At 41.2% G+C, this 26,330-nt stretch overlaps 1 protein-coding gene and 1 non-coding gene across 3 annotated transcripts in view; both read left to right on the top strand.

Moving 5' to 3' along the window:
- The window catches only part of MAML2 (mastermind like transcriptional coactivator 2), a 346,551-nt gene extending 320,591 nt beyond the window's left edge, over positions 1 to 25,960 (top strand). Inside the window, exons 3-5 of one of the 2 annotated variants that reach the window (XM_053900226.1) lie at positions 13,068 to 13,271; positions 18,408 to 18,519; positions 22,134 to 25,960. In XM_053900226.1, the coding sequence (XP_053756201.1) occupies positions 13,068 to 13,271; positions 18,408 to 18,519; positions 22,134 to 23,149 (1,332 nt within the window). In that variant the 3' untranslated portion in view covers positions 23,150 to 25,960. The remainder of the gene's footprint in view (positions 1 to 13,067; positions 13,272 to 18,407; positions 18,520 to 22,133) is intronic. The other variant, XM_053900227.1, reaches the window with a different exon arrangement.
- Positions 8,473 to 8,602, top strand: LOC128776344 (small nucleolar RNA SNORA11). Its single transcript, XR_008421421.1, has one exon. It is a non-coding gene; the product is annotated as a small nucleolar RNA SNORA11 (small nucleolar RNA).
- Positions 25,961 to 26,330: the final 370 nt, after the last annotated feature.

Below are 26,330 nucleotides of genomic sequence, written 5' to 3'. Positions count from 1 at the left end.
TGCCCCTTAACAGAGAAGAAACTGAGACATAGAGATTTTTATAACTTGCTTAAGAACAATTAATAAGTCATGGAGGAAATATTTAAGCCCAGGCATTTTGACTACAAAGCTTACATTTTTCATCATTACAGTATTTTGTCATGAGATACCACATGAAATATGTGAGAATTTTCTTAGATTCCTCATTTCTCAATCTTAAAGAGATAAGAAGCTAAAAGCAGTCTATACAATTTTCATTAAAGAAATTCCAGAGTCAAAATTCTACATTTTTTTTTTTTTTTATTATTTCCAAAGGAAAAATCTGGCATTACTTCCCAAGTGTTTGAAGCAACCTCTGGAAATCAGTTTTTAAAAATTCCAGATTTGTTGGGGCACCTGGGTGGTTCAGTCAGTTGAGTGTCTGACTATCGATTTCAGCTCAGGTCATGATCCCAGGGTCAGCTGGGATCGAGCCCCGCATCAGGCTCCACGCTGAGTGGAGAACCTGCTTAAGATTCTCTCGTCTGTCTGTCTGTTTGTCTCTCTCTCTCTCTCTCTCTCAGATAAAAAGAAATCCAGATTTGTTTCATATATAATTTGGACATCCTTTTGATTTAAGAACCAGCCCCTTAAGAGGTATTTCCTTCCTTTTGAACTGTAGTGTCCTCTACCCCTTCTTCCTTCTCCATTACTACTTCTTTACTGGATTGCTTCACTTTCAATGAGAACAGAAAATGTTGATGTTTATCTCATCCAAAACCATAACATGTTCCAAGCGCTTCTAGAGGAATAGCACACTTTTAGGGTATAAAACTGGTTCCTGGGGCGCCTGGGTGGCTCAGTCGGCTAAGCATCTGACTTCAGCTCAGGTCATGATCTCAAGGTCTGTGGGTTCGAACCCGCATTGGGCTCTGGGCTGACAGCTCGGAGCCTGGAGCCTGCTTCAGATTCTGTCTCCCTCTCTCTTTGCCCCTCCCCTGCTTACACCCTCTCTCTCTCTCTCTCAAAAATAAACAAACATTAAAATTTTTTTTAAAAAGCAGTTCCTAATGTGTGTCCTTTGAAATGAAAGTTTTTGTAGAGAGGATTTATAAGCCTAAGGGAGAAGGGAGAAGAAGAAGGGATTAGTATCAACACAATTTATAGAATAAACTCAACAAGGGTACAGTTACCCTTAAACACAATCCCCTAATCTTGTTTTAATTGGTAGAGGCAGTGGTGAAATGCTTAGCTAAGTGACTTAACACTGATCATTGTTGCTTGTTGGTTTATTGCTAGTATTACTATAAACATCACGCTATCCTCACTATGTGATGATCAGAAATTATATTCTGTTTAGTCCAGTACCTTAATATGTGTGTCTTTGATATTCAATAAACATCAAATTTACTTAAAAGGAGACATTAACATTTATTTCATGTCTATTCCATACCGGATACTACAATACTATACTACTCACCTCACTTAACTTTTTGCCATTTATTGGGGTAATATTGAGATAAATATTATTACTCCCATACAAGTTGGAAAAAAGCAGAGGTGGGATTTGAACCCAGCTCTGTCTGATCCCAGAATCCACTTTTCACTATTGCTGCCTACCCACTCCGATTGCTTTTAGAACAGAAGGATATTTTTAATATATTTTGCCAATAACCTTATTTTATTAAGCCTTTAAGGTACTTTGCATTTTAAAGGCATATGTGTAAAAGAGAGAGAGAGAGAGATTTATTAATCTATCAAATGGGAATCATAGGGGCACCCGGGTGGCTCAGTAGGTTAAGCATCTGACTCTTGATTTCGGCTCAGGTCATAATCGCACGGTTTGTGAGATCGAGCCTGTGTCAGGCTCTGCACTAACAGCGCAAGGAGCCTGCTTAGTATTCTCTTTCTCCCTCTTTCTCTGCCTCTCACCTGCTCGTGCTTACTCTCTCCCCCTCTCTCAAAATAAATAAATAAACTTCAAATAAATAAATAAAATGGGAATCACAATTAAAACAGAATTATTGAGGAGATTAAATGAGATAATAAATGTCAAACCCTCAACACATAGCCTGGTACATAGCTTTCAAAAGATGGTAACTATTGGTAGAAATTATTCTCCACCGGTGTGCCTTCTTCTTGCCTTCCAACGTATCTACTACCCATTACCATCACCGCCACTACCATCATCATCATCATCATCATGTTCTCCACCATCCCTCACCACTAGCTCTTTCCTTCCTAAAATATTCTTCATGCTGTGGGTCCTTCTAAAGTGGTGCCCTTATAAAAGCAACACTGGACTTACCAGTGCTGCTCAGCCTTTGCCTCCCTCTCCTATGTTGGCTTTCCAGGTGCCTTTGAAAAGAGCTAACATTTTTATCCCATGTGCCTTATGGCAGGAGGTTCTGTCCCCATTTTCTGCTTCACATGGATTCTTCATTTATGTATGTATTTATTTATTCCCCCCAAACCCACAGACATGTATGGAAGGTCTGCTGTATACTGGGAAAAACATGGCGAACATCCGAGCCTTCTAAACACTTCTATTGGGAGGTAGATATAAGCAAACAAGCAGTTGTGATACAGAGTGAAAAATGCCCTCCTATGAGCCAGTACCAACTGTTATGGAAGCACAAAAGAGGGGCAGGCACTGAACAGCACTGGGAGGCCGGAGGAGACTTCCTGAAAACTTGACATCTGAACTGAGCAAAGAAAAAAGAGTGATCCCTTGGTAGGGAGGAGCAGGGGAAGAGGGCTCCCGGCAGAGATGTTGTGAGCATATGCGAAAGTGTGGAGAGGAGAAGGAGCTCTGTGGGCTTGAAGAATTGCAAGTAGTTTAATATCACTAGAGTAGAAAGTGAAGAAAGCATGTGTTGAGAGACAAAACTGGAAAAACATGCAGAGACCAGATCATGGAGGGCCTTCTGCGCCATACTCAGGAGCTAGGACTTGATTCCAAAGGCTGAGAGGAACCATAGATGGCTTTAGGCTGGGGGTACAGTGTAGAGAATGCATCCAAGTGGAAAATCATTTCGTTACTCTCATAAACACTAACCTTTGAGGGGTAGGAGGTGGAGTTCTCAACGTGAGGTCAACGGATGGTCTGTGGATGTTTAGAAAATTTGTAAACTCCCTGAAAATGTAGACACAATTGTTAGTTGTATGTGTACTTGGGGGTAAGAAAAGAGAGGCAGAATCCATAGCTTTGTGAACCCCTCAAAAGGCACTGTTATCCAAAGAAGAGCTTGAAACCACTGCTCTAGGGATAAAAAGCTAAAAGCTAACTTACAGAGCAGAAATTTCAGGTCCGCCACAAAGAGCCCTTCTAAAGTTAAAGAGTTTCTCTTTTAAGAAAAATTTCTCATTCCTTCCCCTGAGTTACCAAACTCTTCCCACTCCACCCTGACCCACTGACGTTTTGTTCCTGGCCACTCTCCCACCTAAATGCTGCTTCCTCGCTCATGGAACTGGTCTTCTGTGCCAACCCATAATAAGTGTCCACCCCAGAGGCTTAGAATAGATGCAGTGTCCTGGTGACTTGAAAATTGGGTAACATCTGAAGGATGAACTCTACAGTGACCACAAAATTCATTCTAATCATTTGAACCAAACAGATTATAAACATATGATCAGGGTTTCCCTGCAGGGTAAGTGGGAAGGTTCTGAGCAAGTGAAGAAAAATGCCCTATTAACTAGAAAGAGAAAGCAGCTACTATTCGTAATTGCAAAGGACAAAGAAAAATACTAACTCAGATACAATCTTCTGTGTTTGCATACTCCACCTTGCAACATTTGCCCTACCCCGCCCCCAACCCCCACAAGCTAGTTCTTTTTTTTTTTAAGGTTTATTTATTTATTGTGTGAGAGAGAGGGCAAGCATGCGCACACAGGCATGCAAACAGGGAATGGAGAGACAGACAGACAGACAGAGACAGAGAATCCCCAGCAGGGACCACGCTGTCAGGACATGGGGCCCGAACTCATGAACCCATGAAATCATGACCTGAGTCGAAATCGAGAGTCAGACACCGAACCAACTGAGCCACCCAGGTGCCCCCAACAAGCCACTTCTATCAGACAAGCTAAGGTTCTCCTAAGCAGATACATTTTGTTCCATGCATCGCTCCTTAATGTTTCCCTGGATTGGGATATTTGTTCTTCATCTTTTAGTGAGGTCTGTGACCTCGTGCAAGTCAATTCCTTAACCTTTCTGGGCAACGTCTTCATCTGTAAAATGAAGTCGGATGAAAGATCTGTAAGTTCCTTTTCAGTTCCCACAGTTTGTAATCGTGGCTGGAGTGGAGGGCGATTGTGAACAGACGTCATGATAGGTATTTCTCATTCCCGACTTGCCAGTTCTTTCCAAGGATTGCTGGGCACTTTGTTTCAGGCATTTTATCAATTTAATATAAAAGACCAAAGTACTTAGCATTCCTTGGCCAGTACAGCCAAATAGTGCAAGGGTCAGCAAACTTTTTCCATTAAGGGCCAGATAGTAAATATTTTAGGCTTTGTGCACCATAGATCTCCATCACAGCTCTTTAGCTCTGTTGTAGTGTGAAAGCAGCCACAAACAATATACAAATGCATGTGCATGGCTATGTTCCAATAGAATCGTATTTACCAAAAAAGGTGGCAAGCTGTGTTTGACCAGTCTTGCCATAGTTTGCTGACCCTTCAAATAGAAGACAGGCAGCCTGAAGACAGGAGTGTTTTATCCCTTCAGTCTTTGGGTTTGGAAGTTGTTTCCTGGACGATTTCCCGGTAATTGTTTTGTGGTCATTGTTGTTGTGTCAGAACTATTCAATTATTTTAGCCACACAGAGCCAGCTCACTATCTGTGCCCCAAGTAAATAACTTAGTGGGGCTGCCAGCTTGCAGGGAATCTGAAATGGTTAAGGCAACTTGTTTCTCAGGCATAGAGATAAATAAATGGTTTCATAAGTAGACAGTTCAGAAGATGAATAGCCTGGAAGAACAGTTGAGCAGTTAGTTCATTGAGACAGGGAAAGAAGAGGGCAAGAGAGAAGGGGGGTGGGGAGAAAGATTGATTGAATAGCAAACCCGTTTATGAGATCTACTGTACAAACTTGCCCAGCTGGGTACTTTATCTTGAATTTGTTTTGCAAATTGCAGATGCCTAGCTCTGGAAGCCAAGAAAAAGAAAGGGCAGTCATCCCACGCCAAAATACTCTCATGGATCCCAAGTAACTTACATTACTTCATTTTTGTGGGGGGGGGGAAATCATTATATGTCCCCTTCCAAAATAAGTTCAGAAAAACAGAGAGCCATTTTACCCAGATGCCCAGAAGAAGACAAATATTTTTTAGAGTGTTGTTGTTTTTTTTTTTCCTTTTAATATTAAGAGAACAATACCTGCCTGGTAACTTGGCTTGCTTTGTGAAACTTACCATGTCACACTGTTCAGCGCATTAACAGTAAAAATGGCTGAATTCAATGAGTCTTAGTATTTCAACATATTTCAATGAAACCAGGGATATTTTTGTTTGCTGCTTTAGGATGTATCTAGGTGGACACTGTTCTACCTTTTGCTGAAATCAATCCTGCTTGACAGAGACTTTGCATTGTATTAAATGAAAGAAAGAGGTAATCACAGCATTTTTATTAACATCTTTTAGAAAGATCTCTCACGTGTTAAACATGACTTACAAAAACATTTTATCAAAGTAAGACCCAGTGGCCATGCCTATCCTCTTGATGTTGGTTACTAAGATTTACAAGATTGGTTTCATACAGTGTCTTTACATTTTTATCCCTGAAATATTAAAGAAGAGGTTTTGGTGAAAGAGCTGTTATGGATAGAAAAGTGGAATTTATTTCTAATTTTTTTAATTTGGACATTTTTTTCAAAAGGACCTCAACCTAGCTTTGAGAGAAATAGAGTTAATAGCAGGAAGAACACGTCATTTGCCCCTTAAGGAAAGGGGTGCCCATTTACAAGAGTTCAAGTATCTCCTTAATTTTCCACCAGGTCTTGTAGACATAGTTTATCTCCTTGTTGAGTTAGTGCTTCCTGTAGTAATTCATGGACATGATACTAAGTCAACAAAGTAACACGTTTGGGAAAGCATTCTTTTACCATATTTTCCCATTAAAACATGCTTCCAGCTTCCTATGAATGTAAATCAACTTCACATATTTGGATTGCCTTTGGCATGACAAACTGGTTTCGTCATCACACACCTGATTTACCAATGGTTTTCTAACATCCTTGAGACCATTCTGGAAGATAAATTTTCCATCAGCAGTCCAGCTGGAAACTTGAAAGTATAGACGAGCTGCAAGGTTTTTCAAGTAGGCTACATGGACTTTGATCTCCAAGGCATAGAAGAATGCATGATACATAGTAGATGCTGAACAAATAATTGCTGAATAAATGAATCATTGAAGAATGAAGATAACAATTCTAAAGATATAGCTTAATTATTGGGAGAACTTTATTAAAAGAATACGGATATGCTTTTATTGGCCTGGCAGTCCTATGCTAGATGAAAAGAAGGATCAAGAAGCTTTAACCATATCTCAACACTCTAATTCAGTGGCTTAACTAATACTATAACAGGACTTTTTTTTTTTTAATTTTTTTTTCAACGTTTATTTATTTTTGAGACAGAGAGAGACAGAGCATGAACAGGGGAGGGGCAGAGACAGAGGGAGACACAGAATCTGAAACAGGCTGCAGGCTCTGAGCGGTCAGCACAGAGCCCGACGCGGGGCTCGAACTCACGGGCCAGCCCGATGCGGGGATCGAACTCACGGGCCGTGAGATCATGACCTGAGCCGAAGTCCCAAAGTCGGACGCTTAACCGACCAAGCCACCCAGGCGCCCCTATAACAGGACTTTAAACTCTGAAACACACACACACACACAGATGTGAAAAACTTTAAGTGCATATTCAATGTACATGTATATTAAATCCCAGAAGAATAGGATCAGAAGCCTAATTTGTTGGTTAGCATCAAATACTAACCTAGAAACAGAAAACACACAGACACAAAATGAAAGATCATTCAAATTCAGGATTTGAACCAATCACGTGGCTATTGTTTGCTATTAAATCAACTCTGAACACCAGTTTCTCTAGGAAACTGGGTTTTCTGTCATATAAAAGATAACATCAATGGAAGTGGCCCAATTCATTCACAATCACACGCGCATGTGCGCACACACACACACACACACTTTTCATCGATAGGCTGAGGGTGTGCCATTTTTACCACTGCCTTCACAAGTTCACAAGCTCTTAAGGATAAAATGAGCGTTGAGATAGAAACAGATTGATTTCTATTAGGCCAAGTTCTACGGGAATGAATGTAAGGCAAAGAGCGAGGCCGAATCTGGAAATCAAAGCCGATGCATCAGAACATATTTTTCTTTCAAAATATTATATGTACTAAAGTTTGCACAACATCTTGGCAATGACAGCAAGCCTGTGTAAGGAGGTGTTTCGTGTTTCCTCGCTAACATAAGGGCAAAAGAATGTAGCAGCAGCCAAATATTACTTCAATCATGAACTGAAGGCATGTGTATGCTAGAGTACATGATAAAGCCTGTAGGCCAGAAGCTATGAGGCTTCAAAATCTTTTACAAAATTCCAAAAGAGAGCTTATCTCTTATTTTTATATCCTTTGGTATTGTAAAGGAATGAAACTAAATTTAGCACAGTCCATCTGTTTGATTAGAGAAAGGAACATAGTTACATTTTCTTGGTATGCAGATCTTTTCTGAATCTTAGAAGGGGCTAGTTTTCCAGATTTCACTGGAACTTATTTTGAAGTTCGCTAATTTTGCCAACACTAAACACTCTGCCCACCTCTTTCTCTGCATTTGTCCCCTTTCTAAATAATTTTTTAATGTCTAGAAAATAGAAAACTGCCCAGCATCCAGGAGGTAGTCAGTAAAATGTATCAGATTCCCTCATGGACGGATGGCTGCATAGGTGACTAGACTAGGCCACTAGAAGGTCTGCAACTTAATCTTGAAGCACTCGTGGGTATCATACCACCTGATGGAAGTCATTGTGCACTGCATCATGCTGTAGGAAATTTGAGGTTCATGGGGTACATAGTGTGTGCACCTTAGATTCCCAGATAAACCATAAGCCAGAGATCTGAATCTCAAATGCCTACATGAGCCAGGCAAGCAATAGAAATGAGGAAAATGGGGGGTACCTGGGTGGCTGAGTCGGTTGAGCATCCAAATTCGGCTCAGGTCATGATCTCATGGCTCGTGAGTTTGAGCCCCACATCAGGCTCTGTGCTGACAGCTCGGAGCCTGGAGCCTGCTTTGGATTCTGTGTCTCCCTCTCTCTCTGCTGCTCCCCTGCTTGCACTCTGTCTCTCTCTCTCTCTCTCAAAAATAAATAAACATTAAAAAAAAATTCAAAAATGAGGAAAATGGGCAGATACAATAAAATAAGAAATACTGGGAACTGTGGCCCATGGAGAAGCACAAGGGCCAATTTATGTTTCAAATATGATGGGAGCACAGGGTGTGCTCAGAGCAGGGGGCCTGCAGAAATGGCTCCGCTGTTTATAACACACCCAACAGCAATCTGGGTTCATTATGAAAAGGGGCACAAAATGTGTGGCCTTCCTATGAACAGATACCCTACACGTGTCCCACCCTGCACCTCCATGTGGCTCTGGGCAGGACTGGCAGCCTAAGGCTTTGTAGGCCTCAATCCCGGAGGCAGAAACTCTGAGAGTGAGCATGAGAGTAGGCAGGGGCTGGAGGGCAACCCTCCCACAGGACCCGAGCCGCAGCATCAGGGCTAGGAAGGGGCCCCCTGGGAACCGCTGGTGCAGCCCCAGATTGGCAAACGTTTACTTTCCTCTTGCACGGAGGTACCTGAAATACAAGGCTCCCAATAGCAGCTGACCAGAGGATGAACTCCTCTGCGGCCTGAGAGCGCACCACGAGACCAGCAAGATGAGGGTGCAGAGACTCATCACCCAGAACCAGAACCAAGACCCCCAGGAACAGAAGGCTCGGTTCTTGAAGGCCGTGGATGACAGGTTCACGAAGATGGGTGTGGATATGGCCGAGGAACCTGCCAGGGCCCAGAGGAGCACCCAGAGAGCATCAGGGAGGAGGCTCTGATTGGAAGGTGGAGCCAAGACGACATACAGGGGGAGCCCCTGACCTGGGACAAGGAGCGAGGTTTTGCTGATCCCTGAGCCAGATCCAAGCGGTGCCTTCTGAATAGCACCCGTGCCAACAGGGGAGGCACTTGGAGAGCTGGCGTCAGCAGTGAGTGGCACCAATGATGGGGACAGCACCAGCTCCACCATCCAGACCAGAAATGCTGCGAGAGCGAGTGCCAACTTCTGCCGGATCCCACAATGCTGACGATCCGCGGCAGAACAGCTCACCACGCCAGAGCGCCTCCACAGAGCCCCTCTTAACACAGCTCTCTAGGCAGCTTCTCCCTGCCCATCCAAGATGGCATGCAAGGCGAAGCTGTCTTTGCCCTTCCTGCTTTTGTCGCGTTTTCATGTTTTGGGTATCAGTGTTCAAGTTGCAAAATGAAAAAAAAAAAAAAAAGCTAAGCTAAACTAAACTCAACCAAGATGGGAGCTAAACACACTGCCTCCGCAATCCAAGTACGCTTACGGCACAAGCTCCATCACAAAGATAATTGTGTCTAAAACATCTCTGGCCTATACAAAACAATAAGTAAGTAAATAAGAAAAGTACTAATCACTAAATTTAACAAAGTACCTCCTAAGTGCCTCGGACTGTTCTAATTTCGTCTGGTTTCATTTTCTGCCGTTAGTGTCATTACTTCTAATTTATGATGGAAGAAATGAAGGCACGGTACTTAGTGCATGTATACTGACTGCACTATTAATAAATAATTGGATGGTAAGAAATAAAAACCAGCACGGAGAAAAGCCAGGTGTCAGGGCCCCGGGCCAAGGCCCTAACCCAGATGAAGGAAGCACCCTCCAAAAGACCTTCCATCGGAGAATAGCACTCGGTTCCTCTTCTGACATCACCAGGTAGAAGGATAAAAGTCGTTCTCTGAGTCTGTCCGTAGCTCCATCTCGACGATGTAGCTGACCTCTGCATGTCTGGAAGGGTCGACGCAGAACAACTTCCTGCAATCTGCAAGGCCTGACTTCCTTGCTTCACAACAAACAAACAAACAAACAAGACGACTGCTCCCGTGTGTTGAAATAATGCAAACAATTATAAGCAGCTGCTGCTTATGAAGTGCTGACTCTGTGCTCGGTATTATTGGCCTTGTATTATTTCCTCTAATTCTCACAGGGACCCTAGGAAGTCGGCACTGTTATTGTGCCCACTTTCCAGACAAGGAAATTGAGGCTAGTGGAGGCAAATTAACTTCTCCCAGATCACACAGCTAATAAGTGCCAGAACAGGGAAATGAATTACAGCAGGCTCATCTGCGGACCTCATGATCTGGAGCACTGTGTGGCCATGCAAAGAAGGCTGAGAAGAAAAATGCATTGAATTTTTCTATGCATGTTTGTCAACCGGGTGTTTTTTTTTTTTTAGCACAAAAGCTTGCACTAAACTTCACATTATTATAGAAAAGAGCAGATGATTTCGATTCTGGTTGACAGTGGAGAGTAGAGGGCCAACCACTGTCTCCACTATATTCTCTCTCACCCTGATTTCCTCTGGCATCACTTCTGGTTATCTTTCTCTGACCCCACCTTTTTCTCCCTGTCGCGGGCTCTGCTTCCCTCTCAGTAGTGTGGGTGGGCCAATGATTCAACACTCAGTCCTCCAGATACTTCCTTTTCCACCTGCCCTCCGAGAGCCCTCAACCCACAGATCTTCATCTACTAGCATTGTGGTAATGACCCTCTGCGCTAGTCTCCAGACCCACATCCCTAGTGGCTTGTAGGACACGTGGGTTGAACATTTTCCCCCAAGAGCCAAGAGGGGTTTAACTTCGAGAGGACCGGGCATTGTGTGCGGACGTGTTAGAGGATGGTTTTTTGCACAGAGGATGTGCCTGCCTCCGAGATGGCTCCCCTTATTTTTAGTTAACTGGTGAGGAGGACTGCCCCTCTCCCAGACCCGACAGCCCTGCCCTTCTGTCCAACACACTGCCTTCCACGTGCCTGATTGAGGGTGCAGGGGGTGTTCAATAAACACTTGCTACATGGACAGGTGGGTTTGCAAAGTTTTGAAGTATAAGCACCTTCTTCTTCAACACTGCTCATCATAGCTGAAAGACAATTGGTATAGTGATTGAGAAAGAGAGTTCCGGACTCAGACACACCTGGCTTCAAATCTTCCTCAACTACTCGCAGCTGTGTGATCTCTGCGCTCAGGTTTCTCATCTGCAGAACTGGGACGATAAAACTAGCTCTTGCTGGGGCGCCCGGGTGGCTTGGTCGGGTAAGCGTCTGACTTCGGCTCAGGTCATGATCTCACAGTCCGTGAGCTCGAGCCCCGCATCGGGCTCTGTGCTGACAGCTCAGAGCCTGGAGCCTGTTTCAGATTCTGTATCTCCCTCTCTCTCTCTGCCCCTCCCCTGTTCATGCTCTGTCTCTCTCGGTCTCAAAAATAAATAAACGTTAAAAAAAATTAAAAAAAAAACAAAAACCAGCTCTTGCTCATTGTTTCCTTCGGAGGATTCAATGAGATAAATCACGTAGCACACTCAGCACAGTGCCTGACATATAATAAGGCTCAGTGCATGGTCATCTTTAAGATTATTTCGTATCGCTTTGCTTTTGAAGAGGTGGGCAAGCTCTGTAGCCCCAGGGATTACTAAAGCGAGGCCAAGTTTTCTACATCCCCAGGCTGTGGGCTGGTGGCTTTTGTTTTTGTTTTTAGTTCAGTAGATAACTAAAGAAAAAGAGGGAGGTAAAAGGGAAGACACTTTCCACAAATGGAGTGTGTGGACTACTCATCAGGCATCACGAGAGTTGCTTTATCTTTTCAATCTCTCGTAACTTCCGACAGTCCAGTTGGAGAATGAACGTTGGGTTTTATTGCTCTCATAATCCACTGTTCCTCAAAGAGCATTTCCTGGATCAGCGAGTATTAGAATTACCTGGCCAGGTACCTGATTTGTAGCCTCACAGTTTCTGGAGCAAGGCCAGAGCATCTGTTTCCCCAGTGAATACCATCAAAGTGTGAGGACCTTTGACTTAGTTCTTGTATCATATCTAAGACTCGATTCTGTGCTTTCTTGTATTTTTACATGTAAGCATGTAATTTCCTCCTTAATTGGACACATTCTTCAAGGTGGGAAGAGTCCTTGTAACTCCACCAGTATACAGCTCAGCCTGAACACATCATCGGGAGTTCATGAAAACATTTGACCAGGTTTAGCTCTCTGCCCTGCAAGGCCCTGACTTTGTCAGTGCCTAAAGATTGGTAGAGACCTTGAGTTAGAATGGCAGTTCACCAATACCCAATATTACTAATATACAATGTTGGATTTTTAATTAATACTTTCTCATTGTCGGCTGGCTGGGTGTTCTTTTACTGATTGATACACTGAAATCCCTGGCTTACTTACCAGGGAGCAAAATTAACAAGTCTCTGTAAGGGCAGGTCCCTTCTACGCTCTTCGGAGTGTTTGTAAAACAGAAACTCACAGGTCTTCCTGCCTTGTCACAAAGAGTGGGGCCCCTTCTGACCAAAATGGTTTATTCAAGTTTTGAACCTATGAATTGAAACATAATTTTCGTTGCAGGATCAGCAATGATATGTGCTAACTTTAAGGAAAAGGAAGAACTTGTTACTTTATGATGTGTTTGTTCCTGAGCAATTGAGAGGTTTGCCATATGTTTTTATGGTAGTTTTCTTTGAGGTTCCATAAACGCCTTCTGGAATGTGGAGCGTCCACCATTAGAGTCGTATGGGAGCTTTTCCAGTGCCCTAATGTCATTAACCCTGCTGCTTTGGTTGCCGTAATATGCATTTATTTCTCTTGCATTTAGAAAGCAATTCTCTGATCCCCAACCCATTTAACCATGTTTGATCTTAACAAGATGAAAAATGTTTGGAATCTAAGCTTATGATCTTTGTGCTACATTTTTGTTTCTTCTAATTCACAGTAGCTTCCCCCACCCCCCTTCTCTTCTTTAGGATCAACACTCTGTGGTAGGCCAGAGCATAGGCCCCAGTCCAAGTCCCAACCCCTGCTCAAATCCAAACACCGGAAGTGGTTACATGAACTCCCAGCAATCACTGTTGAATCAGCAATTGATGGGAAAGAAACAGACTCTACAGAGGCAGATCATGGAGCAGAAACAGCAACTTCTCCTCCAGCAGCAGATGCTGGTTGATGCGGTAAAACTTTCTCCTAATTTCTTCCTGCACGTACCTATGGGCCTAACAGGGAATTCGTTGTTGCCCATTTCTATTTACTGCCCTTTTCTCTGTGCCTACTTCAGTGATAGCAACAAGGGTGTCCTGGCTATAAGAGAGGCTAATTCTATACAGAAGTTAAAGTGCTATGGGGAAAAAAACAAAACAAAACTTGATTTACCAGCTGCTGGACAGTTGAAACGCAGGGCACCCCACCTCACTAGCCCTGCCCAGCCTAGGAATGTTAAGAACTACCACCGTGGGTATTTGAATCAGGCAAAAGGAATCATTCTTGTGCTACTGCCCTGAGGGGCAGAAGTAGTGGACAGAACTTGAATCAGCTCGAATCCCAACTGATTTTAGAGATAGAAGCGTTTCAAAAACAGTTGTGAAAGCCAGCATGGAGTTTCAGACCTTAAGATTTGGCTTCCAACATAAAGCATCTCAGAATGGAAGATATATTCCCAACTTCCACCATATCTAAGTGGCCTTAAAGAAAGGGCAGGTGGTTATTTCCCAATCATTGCCCAAGCTTTAACCCTGCTTCACTATTTATCTCCTGTCCCTTCCGTATCCTCAGACATACATTCGGGCACTGGTTCAAACCTTTCCCACTTCCAAACAACAAGCCCCGTCTCCAAGCTTCATTCTCTCCCTTCAAACAATATGGCTAAATGAAGGAAAAAAAAGGGCAAAGTTAACCATCTACAGGTTAATAGAGCCAAGGTCTACAAGAATGTGAAAAACCAAATAAAAAATATTTATGCTCAAGGAGCTTTGTAGTAAAAGTCAGAAATCTAGGGCGTGATAAGCACTATAATTCATTCAGTAAATATTAACTAAATTTCAGTCAGAAAACAGCTATAAACAAGACAGACCCTGTCTTTGTCCTTAAGGAGCTCAGAGCCCACAGGATGTCAAATAAATAGGCAATTGTAGGGCATGTGATTAAATGCTATGATGTGGGAAGTACATCAGAGAGGAAATATGTCTACTGAAGATCTGAAGCTGACATAGGAGATGGGGGAAGGAGAAGGAGGATATTCAAGACAGAAGAATCAGCATATTCAAAGACTCAGAGACAATAATGTATACTACATATCACATTCGATGTGAGGCATAGAATATGCACAAGGATTAGCAAGTAATAGTCAAGGAGGCCAGAGAGGCCAGAGAGCCAGAGGATAGAGCTTGATACATCAGAATTTACACTGTCTGAAAAGCAATGGAGAGGACTTTAAACAAGGGAGCACTAGACTCAGATTTACAATAAAATATAAACAGGGTAAGGGAAAATGTAATGGAAGAAAGGTAAAATCCAGCCAGGAGAGATTAAAGAAAGTCTCTGAGAAGATGCAAAATTTGACTTTGACTTTGACTTTGAAGGACTGTAGAATTCTGATGAATACAGTAGGTAGCGTCTGCCATTCCAACATGAGATTGGGCCAGACACCAAAAGGTACAGCCTCGGTGTATATTTGTTGGTGGCTTTGAGATTGTAAGATTGTATTATGAACTATTTAATACATAATGAAAAGTATAAATAATCACATAATCATTTATTATTTTTAAAGAATGACAAATGGAAAAAGTCTGGAGTCCAGAGCATGTGAGAAGTAGTAAGGAATGAGTAAGGAATAGTGAGCACTAAGTTTACAGGTGGCCCTGAGTATTGCCCTAAGGTATAAGATGAAGGGGTGATACTGACTGGATCACAAAGTGACACAACTGATTTATTCTATAAATCTTCCAGAAGTTTTCAAAAGTCTACCTGTCCCATGTACTCTCTCCCTTTTTTGATCTTCATCAACTACATAGCTTGAAAACAAGGGCTATGGAAGAGGAAAACATACAATCTAAGATTGACACACTGGGCGCTCTTTTCATTATTCCCACCAGTACTACTAATGTGTTGAATTACAACATGCAAAGTTTGAATTTCTGGATTTTCAGCTCTGATTAAAAGGCACCATGAGGGTCTTGTCCTGGCACTGGCCTACCTCTCTTTGGACTCCAGTTGAATCACCACTGGGACAGGTGCAAAAGGCATCGGCATAAGCTGTGAGAGATGAATGACAATGAGCTGTTGGTTTTGTGATTTTTATAAACCTTTCACATTTCTCTTTGTTTGGATGCCATTGACAGTGCCTGTGCTTTTTAGCATATCCAGGAAGAAATAGTCTTTGATACCGCTTTTCATTAGCATATGCTTTGTAGTCCTTTCCCGTCAGTTGGCAAGGCCAGAAAGGCGCCTAAATTGAGACATTTTCTCATGAATGTGTGTTATCCTTACTCTCCATTATTCTCCCACCAATGAAGAAGAACAAAGAGGAAAGATGAGTAGTACTTAACACAATGGGCATCACAATAACCAGTGCAGTTTGTGTACCTACTGTGTGCCAGGCGCCATGCGAGCTTTTACAGAAGTAGAGGATTAATCCTTATAACCAGAGTACAAGGGAGGTCGTAGCATTATCTGCATTTCACATTTTTGAGATGACAGTACCAAAGCAGGACAGATGAGTGCAACAGCATTTATTTCTTTGGTAGGTTTTTAGGTCCAAGTTATTGGGTTGAGTTATAGGGTCCATGTCCATGAGATATGAGTGGATAAGTTACATTTCATGTTGCACAGAAGTAATCTCGGGGATGACCTGTGAGTTTACACTTACACAGAATGGGAACGTGCTCCTTTTGCACGGAATGGGCATGGAAACAGTCTGCATTCTGTTCCGGAGGCTGGTCTTTGCTACTCCTCAGCAGGAAGTGACAGACAAAATGGCAGTTCCATGATAGTCCATACACAAGGCCATTAAGTCTAACTCATTTGTGAACAAGTAGTTTAAGTAACTCAAGCTTCCAGAGATGTATTGTTAACCCTTTGAACAACCTAATAGCTCCCGTGCAAAAAAAAGTCAGTAAGTAGGTTGAATACACATAAAAATAAGTCCAGATTTGAGATCTAGTCTTTCATGGGGAACCGAGAGCCTGATTCTTTCTCTCTCTCTCTCTCTCTCTCTCTCTCTCTCTCTCTTTCTCTCTTTCACACACACACATGCAAACATGTGCGTCAATGTGCAAATCCTGTTTTCTTCAACTTAAACAGCAGAAACACCTAATTCCATAAGAAAAAAAAATGATAGATGTTTTGAAAAAGAGAAGAATTCAGAAAGTCTCATGCTTGGCAAAAAAATCAAAACTGTCAGCTTGCACAATAGTTTATAACAAGAATGGTTGAACATCACCACATTTGGGTTCATGGAACATCTCAAGCTGTTTCTTAAACATTTAGGGTTTGGGAAAAACCATAAAGAGTTTCACCAACCACTTTTTCCCTTAATTTGTAAACCCATATTTAAAAGAAATGTAATCCATATGTTTCTGATTCATTTACACTTAGCTCATCAAAATTGTGTTTTATACGAATTACTTGATGCCCAAAAACCCTGTGAGTCTTTCAAGTTTTTTTCTTAGAAACAAGAATTTGAACTTAATTTGTTGTTGTTTTAAGGCTATTTTTTTCCTTTATAGTAGATTTTTTCTACTTGGAAGGTTTGGAATTTGATGGGAAACTGAGAAATACATGGTTAAGTGGGATCTAAGTTAGCCAGTTCACATTTGGCTTCCATCTAATTTATCTGTCTACCTTTACAAGGTTTTCTTTTCTATTTATTGACTTTTCTATAATGATATTGTTCTGTCTACCTATGCTGGTTGTGCTTATCTTTGAAAATGGAAGTTGCTTTGGGGTTCATACAAAGTTGCAGTAAAGCAATTCTAAAAACTTCCTGATCCATGCTGAGAAAGAAAAGAACTGATATGACACTCACAGCCAGGCCATTAAAGACATAAACAATCTTACAGAAAACTAACCTTAGATGGGGTTATTCTGAGACCACGATAAAATGAGACAAAATAGGCCACTTCATAACTTTGTCTAACTATAGACACAAGGCCATTGAGAAACCCACAAAAATACCAACCTACTTTTTGCTAAATGAGTGATGGCCACTTCTTTACTCAATGATGGAATCAACCTCCCTTTCTGACAGCTTACAATCTAGAACAAATCCTCGCTTCCTTAGACCCTCCCTAAATCACCCAAGCAAAGCCCAAATCCTATAATAGCTTCTTTCTAACATACTAGTACCAAGACACCACTTGGACCCCCATGATGTGCATTCTCCCTCACTGCAATGAGAAATAAACCCAGTAGGTGTGTTCCTGGCGGTCTTTCGCTAAAGGCATTGATAATACAGAAAGAATGTGCCTACTTCCTCTTTTAGCTCCCAAACTCACCTACCATTAAGAGCTAATGGTGACTGATTCCAGAGGGAAGAAAAGAAAGGGGCCTGGGAAAATTCTGTGCTTTGAGAGAATGGGACACAGAGAAACAGAGAAGCAAGTATTGTATTGTGTGGCAGGAAAAGAGTCCGAGTCTTTGACCCAGGATTCGATTTCTGTTCTCCCATTCTGTGATCTTTGTCAAGTTACATGACCTATGGAAGCTTCCATTTCTTCATTTATTAAGTGGGAATAATCACACCTATCTTCAAGGGTTGTTTTTTTTGGGGGGGTGGGGGGGTGGGGAATGAGGTAATGTGCTTATCGTGTCCCTACCAGTACCTGATAGTTATCTCCCGGCATCTCCAGATTTAGCAAATAAAAATACAGGATAACCAAGTGTCCTGTATTTTCTCTGGCAATCCTACTCCTATAGGCTTTCTACACCCTGTGGGACCAGAATTAAATAATAGGTACCATAGCATATCAGACGTGCTACAAAATGAAACCAGAAACACCCTCTCAAGAAGCACAGGAATTTAGTTTTCACTGAAATCTAATTGCAAAATAAAGAAAATGAGATTAGTTCCTAGACTCAAAACACACAGTGAATGTTAAGGAGAAGTAGAAATTATACTGCCCTGCAGGAGATTTATGGAAACTGAGAAGACTTGTCTCTGAATTAAGACCTACTAAATAAGGTCTGCGATACACAGCTATGATGGCAAAATTGTTCTTATAGTCTTACTTTTTTGAATCAACAGTCTGAGAATGTTTGCAAGTGGGAAAGTAAGTATGCGACTTAATATGTTTTCGCTTGTGTTTGTTTTCAAGGAGAAAATTTCTCCACAGGATCAAATCAATAGACATTTGACAAGGCCACCCCCCGATTATAAAGACCAAAGAAGAAACGCAGGCAGCATGCAGCCAACTGCCCAGTATTCTGGTGAGTGTTCTTAAAAACCGGTGAAAATCATTAACTGCAGAAGAAAGAAACTTGTTCCATTTTGATGTTTCCTCCTCTTCCCACCTCATATTGAAATATAACATCTTTCTTAGAATCCTTCATTAGATCCCATTTAACTTTCAGATCAAGACCAAACTGGGTATTTTTTTTGTCCTTCCATCAGTTCTTGATGATTCTCGTCCTGCACTCACCTAGTTCACTGCCCTCCAGAGTACCCCTTAGAGTTCAAAAGAGCTTAACTATTTCCTAACCGTTGTGTTCAACCATTCTGCTCCCAGCAAATATCTGGACCCAGATCATGTAAGGGAAGCAGACATTTCTCCCTCTTGGGACTTGCATCGAGTCCAATCTTCTTGTCTCTGCTTCTGGACTCATCTCTCTGGAACAAATAGTCCTGCCACCAAGACATAATTGAAAAGCAAATGAAGATTCATGAAGTCTCGCAAAAACCAAAAAAAACCAAAAAACAAAAAACAAAGGTGGACCGCATTGAGGATACAAAGTAAAACTTCCTAATTTTGCTCCATGTAATATAAGTGGTGGGCACCACTAAAATCTCTCTGCTCCCTCTCCAAACTCTAAAAGAACCTCTCCTAGACCTAACCCAGACTGTTCCTGCCTTCTCCTATTTAGAATGGATTCAAGTCCCATCTGCCCAGAACTCTGCACTTTCTCATGTAAATTAAGCTTGTCCTCAGTTTTTCCAAGTTCTCTCTATTTTGCCTGTTACCTTCATCTATCCAGGAAGGCATGCAGAAGATTATCTAAAGGAGGTGCCATGAATATTCCTGTTTTTAAAAAATATTTTCTGGTCCTGTTATGCATGGTAATAACTATATTGTACTAATGTATTTAAGCTCTTTAAATGTACCAGACTGTCTTTCACCACTAAAATTTGGAATGAGATATATGCAATCCACTCTCTAAGATTACTTTGTCTCAGGCCCCAGACTGGATTCTCTATTTGATTCTGTCTTCAAGGTAGTTGAAAGACAAGATGGAGGTTCATTTGGAACATGGCTTCTCGGTGATAATGGCTTATCAGTGGTCATGGGGAAGCTAGGAGCCCTTTGAAATATTCTGAAAAATTCAAGATGCATGTTTGGACTTTTCCCATTCGTATAAAAGAATCTCAAGGATGGTGGTTTCATGGTGGCTGTACCATGTTGTCAGGGATCCAGGTTTCTTTTGTCTTTCCGTTCCACCTTCTTTAACATGTAGCTTCCCTCCTAAGGATGGCCTTTTGGCCACCACACTGCCATCCTTCAGATCCATATTCCAAAAAGAAGGATAAAAGAAGGGAAAAGGTAAAATGGCCTCCCAAATGAGTCAGATTCTCTTTTTAAAATAGGCTTCTTGGGCTCTCACCTAGTAACTTCTACCTTTAGTCAGAATTTATTCATCTGGATCCCTCCATCACCAAGGAAATTTGGAAAATGTGGCTTTTCAGCTGGGCACATTGCTGAAAAATCAAGGGTCTGTTTTTCTAAGGGATACAGGGAGGCTGGATACTTGGTAGGCACCCGCAGATCACTTTCACAGGGCATTTTCCCAAGGGAGGGATCTTGAGCATCCAGTTACTGACCCCTAAATGGTTAAGAACCATTGCTCTAGAGCACTGAACTTCCCATGACTTCTGAGAATGAAATAAACAACAAGCACAACGCAAACTCTTTTATCATTTTTTATTTTAATCTCAGTACAGTAAGAATTACCTTGCCCAGATGTTGATATAAGAAGTTATGTATGAAAATCACATGGAACAATTTTAACCACGTATTAGGAACTTCTAAATATTAACTGTGATTAATATTTTGTGATCTTTATGGAAATTCTCCCAATTCTGGTACTTGAAAAATACTGCCCTCCTCATAAATCTTCTCAGGGCATATTTTCAAAATAGAGAACACCAGAGGGAATGATTTTTAAAATCTTTACATTTTTTTCCATAGCACTTTCATAGTGTCACTCCACTTCTCATGAAACCTTTAGACCCAACAGGATGTTGCTTACCCTCATCAGCTGTCTGTGAACTCTTTGCTGTTCAAGCATCTCATACCTGACTCTGTTCCCTCTTTATCAAACTCTCACTGCCCTACCAGTGCAGGGCTCTGTGCTCAGTCTGGACATACAAGGAGATACAAGAGACTGATCCTGCCTTCAAGGGGTATGTAGTCTAGTGGAGACATATTTTAAAACAAATAGCAAGGACTTCAGTCTACCCAGCCGTGTGCCATGCTAGCTATCCCCAAGCAGTCAGGGTACCCTAGGGCTACAACTACAGCCATGCTCTCTTCATACACTCCTGTTCTGAGATTTGTATATGTGTCTAATTCTTGTTTTTTAGTATTTCTGATTCTCTGAGTCTCCCTGCATCTCTGCAGGGAGAGTACTTTGAAAGAGTATCTTTCTCCAAGTGATACATGTACTTCAATCTCTCATTAACTCATTCATTCAGTACCAACTGAATACTGTGCGCCATCCACTAGGCTTCGAGAATATGACAGTGAACAAAACAGGTGAAAATGTTTTTCCCCGTGGAACTTATCATCTACAAGGCACTTATTTTCAACTTTTTGGCATACCAGTTTTGCTTCCCAAGATGTTTTCCCAAGATGACTTCAACCAAGTCAGGAAGATTTTAATGTGTTGACTAATCACTATGTGATATGTGGAAGCTCACTATTCGACAGCCTATGATTGATGGTTCTACTTTGGGGTTCTATGGATTTCCTAAGACGAGGGCTAACTAAGTGCTGAATGAAAATTTCAAAGAGCAAATCCTTCTGGAAAAAGCAGGCTAGAATATCCGGGAAAACTTAATGAAGGAGCTTAGACCTTGGCCTGAGCCTTGAAGAAAAAGTAAGGCTCAGCAAGTTAAGAAGGGCATCATAGGAGAGGGAAATAGCATGAGGAAAGGTAGCTCAACATACGTGGATAACAATGCAATAGTAACTATACCTCCTGGAGCAGAGGGCTTTCCACATGGAGATAATCAGCGAAGCATGGAATACCTTGAATTCCAGATGTTTAAATAGATGGGAATTTACCCTTTGGACACTTGGGGGCCACTCATGGAAGCTTCTTGAGTGGGGATAATGCAGATGGATAACTGGACATGATTTTCAAGGCCACAGGTTTGGAATATTAATCTAGTAGCCACATATGGGATTCATCCACACTTTCTTATTTGGACCTGAGGTAACCAGAGGCATGGATTTCATAACAGCTGGTTAATCACAGTTGTAGTCTGGTCTCAGAACAGAGTAAAGCCAATTCCGAATGAAATAAAGATTGACTGTCACCTCTTCTCAAAGACTCCAGAAGAGGAATACAGTAAAATCTAAAAACCAGAGCCATTTTAGTATAGCCTTTTTTTCTAGAATATATAAACTCTTGACCAAGGGATGACCTAAGTGATACTTCCCTTGCAAACTGTCTCACTTCTTTTATATAATACCTGTGATGATTATTTCTCTTTATTTGTCCCTTCACCTGAACACAGTTTCAGAGTTGATAAGTTATTGCAAATTGCTATAATAGAGGAGATAACCTATGGTTATAAACTAATATAACTGTCTTCTTTTTCTCAGGTGGCTCATCAGCAGTGACTTTAAACTCTAACCAGGCTTTGGCAAACCCAGTTTCAACGCATACCATTTTGACTCCAAATTCCAGCCTCCTGTCTACTTCCCATGGGACAAGAATGCCGTCGTTACCCACAGCAGTTCAGAATATGGGGATGTATGGAAATCTGCCTTGCAGTCAACCTGGCACATACAACGTCACTTCAGGAATAAATCAGTTGACCCAACAGAGAAACCCAAACCAACTGATAGCAAATCAAAACAACCCTCTAATGCCACGGCCACCTGCCTTAGGGGCAAGTAATAATAACAACGTGGCTACTTTTGGAGCTGGACCTGTCAGCAATTCGCAACAATTAAGACCAAATTTAACCCATAGCATGGCAAGCATGCCCGCACAGAGAACATCAAATGTTATGATCACATCCAGCACAACCGCACCAAACTGGGCCTCTCAAGACACAACAACCAAACAACAGGAAGCCCTGAAGTCCACGGCAGTCCGCTTCCCCACAGGTGCACCTGCAGCCTACCCTCCAAATCAGTCCCTGCAGCAGGCAGTCGGCAGCCAGCAGTTTTCCCAGAGGGCAGCGGCCCCTCCTAACCAGTTAACACCAGCAGTGCAAATGAGACCCATGAACCAAATGAACCAAACATTAAATGGACAAACCATGGGTCCACTCAGAAGTCTGAATCTCAGACCCAATCAGCTAAGCACACAGATCTTGACTAATTTGAACCAGTCGGGAACAGGGTTGAGCCAGCCGAGGACAGGCATAAGCCAGCCACCATCTATGACACCAGGCAACTTTCCTTCACCCAACCAAAGTTCCAGGGCTTTTCAAGGAACTGACCATAGCAGTGACTTAGCTTTTGACTTTCTCAACCAACAGACTGATAACATGGGCCCTGCCCTGAACAGTGATGCTGATTTCATTGATTCCTTATTGAAGACAGAGCCCGGTAACGACGACTGGATGAAAGACATCAATCTTGATGAAATTCTGGGGAACAACTCCTAAAGGAGAAGAGAGGGACGATTAATATACTCTAAGCACTAAAAGGCAGTATTTTACGAGGACTCTGTAAAGGCCAAACTCTTGACTTTTAGTTGGATGATATGAAGACACCTTGGCTTAAAAATGGAAGCGGAAAGTAACTGTAGTGCTCAGTTCAAACGCTTGTTTTAAATCTCAACCCTGAAAGTAAAATATTGGGATCACTTTTCCCTGTCTAAACTCCAGGACAGAGTATCCAGTTTGCCCAAACAGAACTGTGATGTTGATGTGTAATTAGTTGTGTAAAATAGGCTTTCCAAGCTCCTTTCCTCCCTGAAAGAAAAGTAATAGACCTTGTAGCTCATTAAACCCCATGTCACACGGAGGTACTAGTTCCAAGCAGCAAGCAACAAATTCCTTAATTTGCTCGAATAGATAGATGGAAGTGTGATTGAATCTTTCCACTCTGTCTTTTCATTTAGTTTCCCTAAGACTTCCAGAGCAGATGGAAATGTTATAGGTTTGTTTGGAGTCACCAGTGTCCTAAGTAGAGAAAAGCCAGAGAAACTAGAGAGCGGCCAGTGGATTATAGAATTTCTTCCCCAGGTTCACCTCTCACTTTGTCAATATTCCTACATATGCTATACTTCAGCAACATGCTGTGTTGAGTGATGAAACAAGATTGCAGGGCTATCCAACTTTATCTGGGCTTCCACAACCAATTTCTGAATGCATTTCCAAGTCTTAGATACAACCACAACCTGTCCTAATCATACTGAAATATTAGTGCATCCCTGTCGGCATCAGATTTCACTATTTAAAAAAGAAAACATCCCATTGGACAATGCTATAAAGGAGATTTATTTAGCCCCCAATGACCTGGGGTGTTACCTATTGTGATGATGCCTACTGGTTAGTTTCCTCGCTGAGTGAAATTGAGCCTTGTCTTCCCTGCTTATGTTGATGACCAGAGACAGATTTGTAAGCAAACTGAGATAAGAAAGTATCTTGTTTTGATTGGAGATAAGACACAGAGGTCCGGACAAGAAATGGTTGGGATGGATGGGTACAATCTATTTCATAGGGTTTGAAGGAAAGCATAATTGAGAGAGAAAACAATCTGTCCTGATTTGGGCATATTGTTTGGGTAAAGAGCTGAATAGAATGTAGCAATCCATACATTCTTTGCTCCCTGACGTGATGTGTCTTTACCACATGCTAGATGGACCCTTCATCTCTAAGCCTTCTCCCTCAGGGCTGAGCACTGTATCAAAGAAAGAAGTTTGGTTGAGTCATGTAACCTCAGTGCCCACACACAGACCAGCTGTAAAATCAGGAGAATGTGTGCTGATTCGGATCAGATGAAAAATATTGCTATTATTTTCCTCATTACAGAAGAACATAGGTTATCTTCAGCCTTTTTAGTTATACATCCACATATTCAATCATCAAATGTATTTTAACTGAAGTTGTTTCACAACTAAGTCTTTAAATATCTGTCCTAAAAAGATCATATTTTGAAAGTTCCGCAAAGCCCTCTCTCAATCTTTAAAATGTCTAGACGCACTCTCTTTCTTTTACACAATACCAACATCCCTGGCCCAGAATCTCTTCTGTGCTAGGTTGTAAATATGAATAAATTACTTGTTTTGTAAACTTTTGTAAAGAATATTTTGGTAGAAATACTTAAAACATATTCTTTGGGTTATATTTATACATATGTGAAATAAATATACTATCAAAAGGTTATATTTTATACAAAAAGTAAATTGTTACCTTTTGTATGCTAATATACAAAGTTTTGTATAATATGATGGTTTATTTTTAGCTCTACACTTAAACCATAAGAGGTCAAGTGAGAACTTTTGAAAAACTATCAAGAGGCTTGTTTAGACAAAGTTATATTCTGAAACCTTCATAAGAAAGCATTCCAGGTTTCAATTTTTTCTTTTCTTCCCCTGCTCCCAAAGTCTTTTTTAAACCCATAGTTCTTGTGTCTTATTTGGTTATACTGCTGTGCACATTGTATTGGTTCTTGCTGCATGTGATCTACTGTGTGTTTTCCCATTTTATAAAACAGTGTTTCTCCATGCAAAAAAAAAAAAGGAAAAAAAATATGTACATATAAACACTTTTATTTTATGACTCCTCCCTGTTGCTGTATATATCTGCCAGCACGTCCCAGGTACACTCCTGTGATTCAGCTTATTTTTACCCTAACATAAATAGTATGTTTTGTAGTAGCTATCAAATTTAAGAGATAAAGCAATCAGAATGTTTGGATCTTCTTCTATCTTAATGTGAATTTCATAATTAATGTCTATTTATTCAGCTATTCATTAAAATACAGGATTCTTTGGAAAAAAAAAATGGTGTAGTCCATAGTTTCTGTTTTTTGGCAGCCTATTACCAAAGATGACGTAATTTTCCGGAGAGCTGAGATAATGACAATGTGATAGACATACTGTAGCCAAAACTTTAAGATTTACAACTTAAAAGCTATTGGAATACAATCTCCCATTTATACAAATACCAGACTACTTAATTGTTGGCATTGTTTATCATTCTGACATATTATACAGGAGGTAGAAGGCATTTTCCTTTTTTTTTTTTTTTTTTTTATTCAAAGACTAGAAAGCAATTTAAGCAAATAATTCATTCTTGGCTTTGTGTTAAGCCCGATGAAGATAAATAACTCTGCTCTAAGTGAATGCATTAATACTACTCGCATTACTGTAACTGTACCCATAACTGTAAAGACTTCAACTTGTAAAACAAGTACTTTGTATTGTGTGTAATTTCATGTGTTAAAAAATAGTTTTAAAAAATTCAGAAGTCGTTCTCTTGTATGAAATCATACTTTCAGTCACCAGCAATATTGTTGCCGTATCACAGAAAGTTCTGAGAACTATTAATAGTGATGGGCAGATTTATTCTCTGGGAAGCTTCTCATACTAGTGAAATACTGTCTTGTGTCCTTTCAATGTTCTTTAGTTCACTTACAAAGTTTGTATTAAGATCCTATATGCACAGGACTACTCAATACTAAAGAAACAGTCCCTAATTATCAGGCATGGTGGGCCTTTGGGCATTTTTCAGACCAGTCTGAGCAAACACAAGGCCAGGTAAACACAGCCTCGCTGAACATATGTACACATTCCCTCTTGGGAGTCAAAGAGGTTAACAAAAAGATGGGTGGAGGCAA

The sequence above is a fragment of the Panthera pardus genome, unplaced genomic scaffold, assembly GCF_024362965.1.
Source record: "Panthera pardus isolate Hobbes unplaced genomic scaffold, ASM2436296v1 HiC_scaffold_12, whole genome shotgun sequence".
Lineage (NCBI taxonomy): Eukaryota > Metazoa > Chordata > Mammalia > Carnivora > Felidae > Panthera > Panthera pardus.
The sequence above is the reverse complement of the archived record's forward strand: the minus strand, read 5'-3'. Positions and strand labels throughout refer to the sequence as shown.